Source organism: Salmo trutta, chromosome 22, assembly GCF_901001165.1.
Source record: "Salmo trutta chromosome 22, fSalTru1.1, whole genome shotgun sequence".
In the NCBI taxonomy this organism is placed as follows: Eukaryota; Metazoa; Chordata; class Actinopteri; order Salmoniformes; family Salmonidae; genus Salmo; species Salmo trutta.
In genome coordinates, this window is record NC_042978.1 from 17,264,131 (window position 1) to 17,274,942 (window position 10,812).

Genomic DNA, 10,812 nt, shown 5'->3' on the forward strand with positions numbered 1-10,812 from the left:
AAATGAAATGGTTAGGTAGCTAACTAGCTAGATAGTTTGTTTTGACTAACCCAGAATCTGAAAATGTTTTTAGCTTCCCATATGATCTTTGCTTGTTGGCTAAGTTTACTAGCTAACTTGTCATTGGCATAAAGAGACAGAACAGACTAATCAGATGTGTGTGTGGAAATAGCTAACTAGGTATCACATTAGGTTGCCACTAGATAAGCTGGCTAAACGAACATTAGCTAGATCAACTGGTCAACCCAGCACATAATCCTGTGTGTGTGTGTGTGTGTGTGTGTGTGTGTGTGTGTGTGTGTGTGTGTGTGTGTGTGTGTGTGTGTGTGTGTGTGTGTGTGTGTGTGTGTGTCATTCTGTTTTTATGACAAGGCCTATAAGCACATACATGTATAGTGAGACAGTACGTTTTTGTGCCATATAGCTAGCTACTAGAAATATATATATATATCTTTTTTAAGTGTTTACTTTTATTTGTAGCTGGGGTTGAGAAGGAGGATGGGGGTAAATTGTACCTTGGCAGGAAATATATGATTGAGTTTACTATGGCAATTGATATCTGCACTGTTTTATTATTTATTACTTATATGATTCTAACCTGAATACCTACCTTGATGTTTAATTCCATGCTGAAATGTGTCTGATTTGCATACTGGTAACATGATTGAGAGTGACATTTCGATATTGATTGTTGTTTGACAGATCCTACTTGATATTTCATTCCTACTTGATACTTCATTCCAAGTATAAAATTAACCATCACACTTGGTGTAAATCTTTTTAGTATGCATTCACCATCACATGTACTTGAAATTATATTGTGAAATGTATTTTCATTAATGCTGTTGAAATTGTGAAATTACTCCAATGTCTCGGGTACCGTTTATGAAACTGAGCACCTTGATAGATATTAACTTTGAATCAGAATGTACTAGAAACTGTACAACAGACCTGTGCTGCTGGGATGCTTAAATAATAAATGAATGTCAAATCAATTGCACTAAGCTGTTGTTCTCACAATTTACCATAAGGTGTAAAAAATGACCAAACTAAATTTGTAACTAGTACTTAAGTTGTTTTCTGACCGGATACTTTTTAACTCTTACTTGAGTAGTTTCTTAAAAGGGCTACTTTTACTTGAGTAAATTACAAGTAACAGTACTTTTACTTAAGTACAGATTTTCAGTACTCTACCCACCTCTGCCTAAAATAAATGTTGTATACTGTTCTCATCTGCACAACTGGACAGTTTGTGTTTTGGGAACATATCTTTTGTGATGTCCCCGCAATGTTTCCACCAGACTGTTCCCACAGCCTAATGAAACATTCTGGGAACCTTTTAAAGAACAGACAAAATGTGTTCTGGGAATGTTATTGCAACATCAGGAAAACATTTTATACAAACATTGTATAATCATCAGCACGATTGGACAGTTTTTGTGTTTTGAGAAAATGTTCCGCAACCTAGCGAATATTCTGGGAACTTTCACAGAAACATTACTGGTACATTGTGTTATTACATTACCTGTAGAACTTTTGGGGAATGTTCTGTGGTGGTTGTTACAGATTTTGTGGACATTTTTGTTCATGTTAGAACATTCCAAGTATATTTCATTAAAAAAAAAGATGTTATCAAAAACATTCTTTGAATGTTTTTGGGATGCTATCATCTAGGCCTGGGCGATATACCGTATACCAGGGTATTTCCAAATAAAGACGGGGGCTGCGGGGTGCATGCAACGCCACTGTTAAGTATAACTATAAAAAATCTAAGATGTGTCGAATAAATTATACTGAACAAAAATATAAATGTAAAAATTAAGAAAAACCCTGGAATGAGTAGGTGTGTCCAAACTTTGACTAGTACCAGGAAAAGCAGACAACATATGTGGGAACTCCTTCAAGACTGTTGGAAAAGCATTCCAGGTAAAGCTGGTTGAGAGAATGCCAAGAGGGTGCAAAGCTGTCATCAAGGCAAAGTGTGGCTACTTTGAAGAATCTCAAATATAAAATATATTTTGATTTGTTTAACACTTTTTTGGTTACTACATGATTCCATATGTTTTTTCATAGTGTTGATGTCTTCACTATTATTCTACAATGTAGAAAATAGTCAAAATAAAGAAATCCTGGAATGAGGGTTATATCTATTATTTTTTTATAGTGCCCCCTTGTGTACACCTCTAGTAATATTGTGTACCCTGGTATGGTACAGAAACAGTATGAACATCTAGATACCGCCCAACCCTATTATCATCCTAATGTTAGGTTTTAGCTAACAAGAACTTAATGGGAATCTTAGCTAATGTTCTGTGAATGTTCCCGGTTTGCTGGGATGGTACATACAACTCAGTTTATGGTATGTAAGTAAATTTGCTCCCATCTGTTTTCCCAGAGGGGATCCTGTCATACCGCGGTGCGGCGCCGTGATCCTTAGTTCTTTCCATATTAACAGCTTCAATATGGAGGAGCATCCCTTGAAATCAAATATGAGAGGTTTGGAAACTGGAGATTACTAGATTACTTTAGTCAACACTCTGGTACTGTTACATAAGGTCCTTGGGGATACTGGTCTTGTCTCTTTTTAATACCATTTGATTTGGGTGGGTCTATGTGCTCTTACAGTACCGTACAGCTTGAATCTGCCACTCTCCATCTCTCCCTTATTGCTGAGCTACTACCCCCACTGTGGAGCCCATCCATCACAGAGGGGTAGAAAAAATACAACTTGAATAAATATTTCATTAGATTATTCCTATGATTTAATGTGCTTCTGCCTGGCTGGGGTCTACGGCAATATCTCTGGTCCATTTATAAATACATTAACACAATGATCCCCCAACACTAGCTTAATATTGATACTCGGCTGCAACGGAAGGCAGATGGGAGCACCCGTGTTTGTATTGCCTGTCCAGTGTGTTGAATCACTCCTGCCATCACCCATCCTCCTCCTCTCATCAAGTGTGTGTGTATGTGTGTACCGGTCTTCACAGCTATTCATTACCAACTCTTCAATTGCTGGTCGAGGAAATTTTACAACCATCCCGGAAATCCGTGTCTGTATTCAAAAGTGAACCTGCTAAAATTGTCACCCCTATGCAACAATAACTCTCTTGCTAGCCACAGAAAAACACACCGAAAAATACATTCAAATATGGCTTTGAGGGATTTTCATGTGCGAGTCTGCCAATCATAAAGCTGTCAGCATACGTAAACCAAGGAAAATACAATTGCAACCTTCAGGTAGCCTTCACACAGAGAAAAACAACAAATAAACCTGAAAGCTTGTTGTGTGACTGGAGCCTAATTAAGACCAACAGGAGAAGTTTTCTCTGAGTGATAAATCCAACATCAGGAAATACCAATTGGATGACAATAATTGGCAGGCCATCGACAGTGCAGGCAGAATTAATCATTTGAAGAGGGAGACTAGACTGCATTTTTAATTGGCAAAGGCAGCCACTGTTTAGGGAGACGAGCAGCTGATCACCCAAGAGGCTGAAGCTTCAGACAATGCACATTTGCTAATCCTCTCGAGTCAAGTTATTATGGCCACACATTATTATCATGCTTTACAAACTAATTCCTTGTTTTCCCTGATGGATTACCAGAAGAATCCGTCAAAGGGAGAGAAGGGAGGAGAACACAATAGACTATGTATATAATGACAATCAAAATGACTGAATATGACACAGAACAACAACTACTCAGTATATGTAAGGACCTTTTTGGTTCAAAGAACACAATTTTGCTTCTCGGGAAAGTGTGTGTGTGTGTGTGTGTGTGTGTGTGTAATTTTGAGGAATAATTCTACTACTAGATGACATTCCTAATCCTTTTAGGTTTATAAAGCATTGACAATAGAATAACCAGTGAAGTGCAGAGGAATAGTACTGGGATGATTTCGTACTGGAAATTGTGTAGACAGGATTACATTTCAAATACATTCATTCAACTAAATCCTGGCTATTTATATTAATGAATAAGAATAGCCATTGACTTTGATATTAATATTTTGGGACTGACATCTGATTGTTTCCTTGAATCTGAGTACTAATCATATTTATTCATGTTTGGAGAACATCTAATCTATCAAATTAGTTGTTGATAGGTAATTAAGCTTGATATAATTATCACATAAAGCAGATATGGTGCTTGTCATGTTTGAGGCAGTATATGTTCACTAACAAGAGTAATCCTTGGTGTTATCTAACTTTTAAAAAATCCTAAATAAAATCAATACATTTACATTTATTAATTTAGGAAGCAATGTTTTACCTTTAGTAATATTTAGTCACGCGTTAGTTTAAGGTAAAATGCCTATGAGACTTCCTTACAATAAAATAACAAGGGTATAAAATGAACAAGGGTATGTCAGCCCAAACGCAAAAACCCACAGTACTGTGAATAAAAGCAAAAACAACTTGTTATTGAAAGCTCTTACATATAACATTTTCAAAAACTTGTTTTAATTTACAGTAGCTAAAGCTGAAGAAAAGTATGATATAAATGTTGACAAAATATCTAAATTGAAGAGAAAGAACCTGTACATTGTAAACTACAGACTAGCTGTTGACATTACAAGTTAAGTCGATTCATCATTGAATCATCTTTCTGACACACTGAGAAATTGTGCTCATATCTTCCATATGCACGCCACCATTCAGGGCCGACTTCAATTATCACACAACAATTTGTCGAGTACCAAGTACCGCAGTCATTATGCAATGCAGTACAATAACGTTTTACTCCTTCCACACAACTAATGCCAGATATGGGATGTTGATAAATACTTTTATTATAAGCACAAGCGCACACACACACATTGAGACGCTAGCACACACACACACACACACACACCACTCACATTGGAATGATGGCCATTTTTAAGTGCGGACGTAGGGTCCTCTCAAACTATTGACCTCTGACTTTTGATCACCAACCATAGGTGAGACAGACATTAAGCAGAGCATGACCTGAATGATTACTGGCTATTATTTCACCTCATTAACAGAAAGACATTGGAAGGGACATATTCTAGGAGTGGCTTTTCACTTATAGCAGATACTGTAGGACATAAGAAATTACAAATGTGATTACAATTTCACCAGCCTTATCTCACCTGTGGATAATGTAAAACATGGGTTTGGGTTGATTGTTGTACACCCATCTGACAAGGTAAAAATCTGTCATTCTGCCCCTGAGCAAGGCAGTTAACCCACTGTTCCCTGGGTGCCGAAGACGTGGATGTCGATTAAAGCAGCCCCCGCACTTCTCACCTCTCTTGTTTTTTGATTAACGTCACATAGACATGTGTCTCCTAAACAGGGATATCTCTGACTGTCATTTGGTCACAAATCAAGCAATTCTGCCATATCCTTTCCTGCTTAGTGTTTGGGCCGTCAGGACCATAGACAGCTACGGGGCCTGATTCCCATTGATCGAAATGTCATCTATCACTATCAACTACCATGGTGCAAATTTGAATTGACCTGGATGGAATTACATCTTTTAGCCTTATTAGATAATGAATCACAATTGTTGTGGCATTGTGTTATTGATTTATTGTAAACTCAACAATAGGCTAGCCTATTTAAAATATTGCATTGTAATGAGTGGTTTTGGATCTTTGTCTGGCTGACAGTGGGGAAGTGTGCATTTTGGTTTTACACTAAATCCATGGAAGTAGGCTATTGATGTAGGAAGTAGGCTATTGATGTAGGCTATTGATGTAGGAAGTAGGCTATTGATGTAGGAAGTAGGCTATTGATGTAGGAAGTAGGCTATTGATGTAGGCTAAGAATGAATTACACGTTGGACATATCATGCGGAACCCTTCAATATAAAATGACCAATATATTTTTTTATGGAAAACAGCTTAGGCTAAATGATCACTTGCCCATCAAAATGTCAATATAATAATACCGTAACATCAAGAAGCTTTCGTTTATTGGTGGCTACAGTTTCCATGAAGATGATGCCCTAACACTGACGATGATGAATAGTGCAACGTCGTTCACTATCACAGCCTAATAGACCACCACCATTGTAAAGTTAAATGGCGTCGACGACTTTCCCCGACTGCAATGGAACATCTCGAATCTTAACATTCTCTTTTTTATTGGTGCGCGAATTTACATCCACTATCACGAACCCTACTTAGCTTCACACTAGCAGCATCACCACTGCTCGTGTGGTATAGAGGTCTGTCATCTTGTGACAGTCCTTCCGTCCATGTTTTGTAACATTTTGGCACCGAATTGATTTGGTCGTGTTGGGATCGTAAAAGATGGAACAGGCTGGGGGATACTTTAAAAAGGCATCCCTTTTAAGCGCCTCTGGCCCAGTTCTGAGAGAGTTATGAAAATACAATTAAATTGAATACATTTCTGTGAAATATTAGGCCCACATCGTTAGAAATCTGAAAACATTCAAATAATTTGGATAAGTATGCGTAAAAACAATAGACTATGAATCAGCGTGAGACCAAAAGAACTATGAAATCTCCCTATGTGCATGCCCATTCACTGCCACGTTAGAATATTTGGGAACATGAGACCACGAGTATTTGTAACGATTATTAAATTGTATTTTATCATGCATATATGATGCATTCATTCTGACTGCAATTCTGAACAATCATTTAGTGAGCTAAACGTTGAGTTAGTCAAACATACATAAAACATTTGGTGCGTAATGCAAAAGACGCCACCCATGCGACAGACAATTGTACAAAATATTCTAATCATACAGCTGTATTAGGCCTCGCAATATGCCGTTTGCTTTTGGGAAGGGGGGGGGCACACGTTACCTTTGTGCATGCCGGTGTATCGGTCCTTCAGAACAGTCAGTTCGTGGATTTTCCCAAACTGTTCAAACAGAGGTTTCAGGTCTTTTTCCTCCAGGTTCCGCGGTATCTGCCCGATAAACAGCTTTATGGCATCTTGGTCTTTCATGTTGCCGCTCTCCGGATGAATGGAAATGGATTCTGACCCGTTCATGGGTTTAGGAAATGTGATCTGAGAGTACTGGTGCTGGTGAGGGATAAGTAGTAGTGGTTGTTGGCTCGGTGTTGCCCCAAGTCCAGTGAAAACCAGGCTGGTGTGAGCGGGATGGGGCTGCTGTGGTTGTTGCTGCCTTCTTGTTTCAGTCTGAGTGAATCTGGCCATTCTGAGCTGGGAGCACACTGGATAATAATGACAACACACACACAGAGAGAGAGAGAGAGAGAGAGCGCGCAAGCACTCAGCTGGAAACCAGGCTCACTTTCTATCCGAAACACAACAAACTCGCACACACATAGTACAGGAGAGATGGGGTTGATAGGGGCGATAACCACCGAGCGAAAGCCATATTCACCGCTCTCGAGCGACACCCACAGATGTCAGTATGGTAGTGAAACATCGGAGTGCAAATTCTTAGCATTTTCCAACACTTGCTTATAGCGTGCAACTGCAGCCCCCAAATTGGGGGCGTTCCTGCATGTGGGTATTCCTGAATCTACAGGAAGGCCCCCCGAGCATCCCATTGGTTCCTTCATGAACGTCCCCCTCTGAAGTACCCCATTGGTTCCTGCATGCTTGTGACACATTTGAATGTGGGTCAAAAAGGGAAATAAATGTATTATCTGAGTTTCTTCGACCCCGCATCCGGAGTCCTCCTTGCTAGATACACCGGTAGACAGTGTCCTTCACTCCCTCCTGCCCTCATCATCATTAACAGAACTGTGGGAAAACAGTCCCCGACAGGGGAGGTGAAGGACACTGTCGACCCCGCCTCCCGCTATCACAGCAGGTTGGAGGCTGAGGCAACACGTGTGCTTGCTAACTAACTAACTAGCTAGTTAGTTAGCACACACAGTATGCACCTTGCACACAGTGTCCTTTGCTCCTGCCTGCCGAACACCTGCCCACGCACTCGTTAACCGAACTGTGGAGAAACAGAGCCCAACCGGTGGGGATGAAGGACACTGTCTACCGGTGTACTGCTAGAAAGCTAGCTACCGGTGTCGGCCGCTCCCCTTCTTCTGTGGAGTTTATCGGCAGCTGGCATCCGCCTCCTGCCTGTCCTAGCTTAAAAATAGACCAATAATAGAAGTATAAAGAGGGGTACCTGCAGATGCAGGAACACCACGAATTGCAGGCTGCAATTGCACCCTTCTCACACCTGCTTGAAGACCACACAAACATTTGACTTTTGAACATTTTAATCAATGCCAATGGCGGAATTTCGATGAATAATAAATACAAATGGAATGGGAATCATTCCGCCGTCAATACAGCTGGCCCCACCATTTCCTTATATAATGTCAAGAATTTGGGGGACTAGTCCTTTCTGGACTTGAACCCACCTCGTTCCTTTTGCTACACTGCCCCATTCTTTCAGAAAACCCGCCAAGTCCCTCACAAACATACTTGCCTTTGATGGCCTCACAGTAGCTCCATCCCACTTTTGACACCAGTGGAGGAAATGTGTGTACAACATGGTACTGTCTTTTTAATTCATATTTTAGTCTTCATTTGCTTACATTTAGTTTCTTATAGGCTAGATACTGCTTCACATCTCCAGGACAAGAACTACAGCAACGTTCGATGCAAACAAACATGTGCCAATACCCTGTTCAAATTCAAACTTCCCACTTTTATTTTCATACCGTCAATCTTTTATTTTGTACCATTACCTGCTTATTGTCTTGATGGTCTTGCATAGTTGATTGCAGTGATCAATCCATTGGCTTCTTGCTCCCTCTTCTGGAATATAAAAGGAGTCTACAGGTTTGTGTGTATTACTTCAAGAAACATGTCTCTATATGCCAAAGATGAAAGGAGACATAGTTTAGGCTATCATAATATAATTCAACAAAAAAGTACCCCGACTCAAATGGCCATTGAGCCCCTCACTTCATATAGGATTTATTAAGTTATCCTCTCCATTTACAAATGCTGTCAACAAATTACATATGTTCTCTGCAACTAAAGCCATGGCTTATAGAGCCAACTAATAAATACAACTACATACAGAATTAAAACACAGAACAGACAGCTATTTTGTAAAGCGAGGTAGTAAAACGTAGGTCTTTAACTGAACCAGATGTGTACTAATTAAAGCTGTTTAACAGTGAATGAAGTTATATACTGTCAGTGACAAAAGGCTCGCTGCTGTAGAGGGGAATCGATCTGGGCTGTCTTGGCCGCCCGTTGGGCACCATAGGGGCTCTAGAACTTCCGGATCGCAGTGTCGATGTCTGGGATGATCTTCTTTAGCTGGTTCCACTGCTTCGGGTTCCACGCCACACTTGTGGGAGACACAGACCAGCCAGGGGAGTGTGTAGGGGTCCACATTGACGTGAAAGGTCAATACTATAACCGCAGGGCAAGGTGCATACTCTGACATTTCTTATTCTAAACCTTGTCTGAGATGTTTGAATAGCAGGCCGCACAGCACCCTGAAACAAGATCAAAGGTTTTTTATTGATTTCTGTATTTGTACCCGCCACTGTTATTTTGGTTTCATTCAATGCCGTAAGTGGACGTTTATTGAATTCCAAAGTCATCTCTCCGGCCACCTCAATGGGAGTTAGCAAGGACAGGACAGTCTAAGAAGAATAGTTTTGGCAGACAGCTGAGCACCTTGGCCTGTTTACATGTGCAGCAGAAAAACAAACAGGGCCAACCATCATTCATACTGTATATAGCCTCCTGGATAAGAAGCCTGTGTTGTCACATTGCTACTGCTCTAGCCTTAAACTACAGGGATGTTGAGTGGCTATTTTTAAAGGGTAGATGTCCTATTCTGCAGGGGAGGTGAGAGTGAGAACTTCCAGTTCATGCATTTTTATTGACCATTGCCATTAGTGTTTCGCCAGGCTGGACGTCTGAGACAAGAAATCAATAGGGGCCGTACTATTAGTGTGAACTAAAAAGTTACATACAATTTAGAGCACGCTACAGTAGCATTAATGCTGCTTCTTGTTAACCATTGAGTCGGTACAGGGAGGCAACCAAGCTTGATCTCCACAGCCTGGCCTGTAGTGACTGAGGCCCAGAGGGAGCCAAGGCAGACAGCTGAGGGGGCCTCTTAGCATTCTGCACCGCTCACTCTTACACACACACACACACACACACACACACACACACACACAAGCCCCAATTACCCAAAAGCTACAGCATAATCATACACCACACACACCTCAACTCAGTGATTCTGCTTGCGAGATAGTAAGAGTTGGGTTGGGAGGATGATAGAGATTGACTTTGTAGAAGATAAGATGAGCACACTGCATTGTTAGAGCATATAAGAATCATCCCCTAACTGGCATGGCAAAATTCACCAACTGTACATCTGACTAATAAGCGTACAGCGTTTGAGATGTCCCTCAGCAGCTAACTCACCACTGCACTCTAGTTCTGCATTGCAAAACACACTCACTCAACTGGAAGGTGTTGTTCAAGAAAATGAATGTGACACGATGGCATATCGTGTCACCACTGCGATCTGTATGCCACGATATCGCCACCACTGCGATCTGTATGCTCTCGTTGGCTGGCCTTCACTTCATAATCGTCGCCAAACACATTGGCTCCAGGTCATCTACAAGACCCTGCTAGGTAAAGTCCCCCCTTATCTCCGCTCACTGGTCACCATAGCAGCACCCACCTGTAGCACGCGCTCCAGCAGGTATATCTCTCTGGTCACCCCTAAAGCCAACTCCTCCTTTGGTCGTCTCTCCTTCCAGTTCTCTGCTGCCAACGACTGGAACGAACTACAAAAATCTCTGAAATTGGAAACACTTATCTCCCTCACTAGCTTTAA

General features: G+C 40.9%; 1 protein-coding gene across 11 annotated transcripts in view; it reads right to left on the minus strand.

Moving 5' to 3' along the window:
• The window catches only part of LOC115158238 (CUGBP Elav-like family member 5), a 268,535-nt gene extending 261,170 nt beyond the window's left edge, over nt 1–7,365 (minus strand). For all 11 annotated transcript variants that reach the window (XM_029706940.1, XM_029706938.1, XM_029706936.1 and 8 more), the window contains exon 1: nt 6,812–7,365. In XM_029706940.1, coding sequence (XP_029562800.1) covers nt 6,812–7,169 — 358 coding nt within the window. In that variant the 5' untranslated portion in view covers nt 7,170–7,365. The remainder of the gene's footprint in view (nt 1–6,811) is intronic.
• Between the last annotated feature and the right edge of the window lie 3,447 nt (nt 7,366–10,812).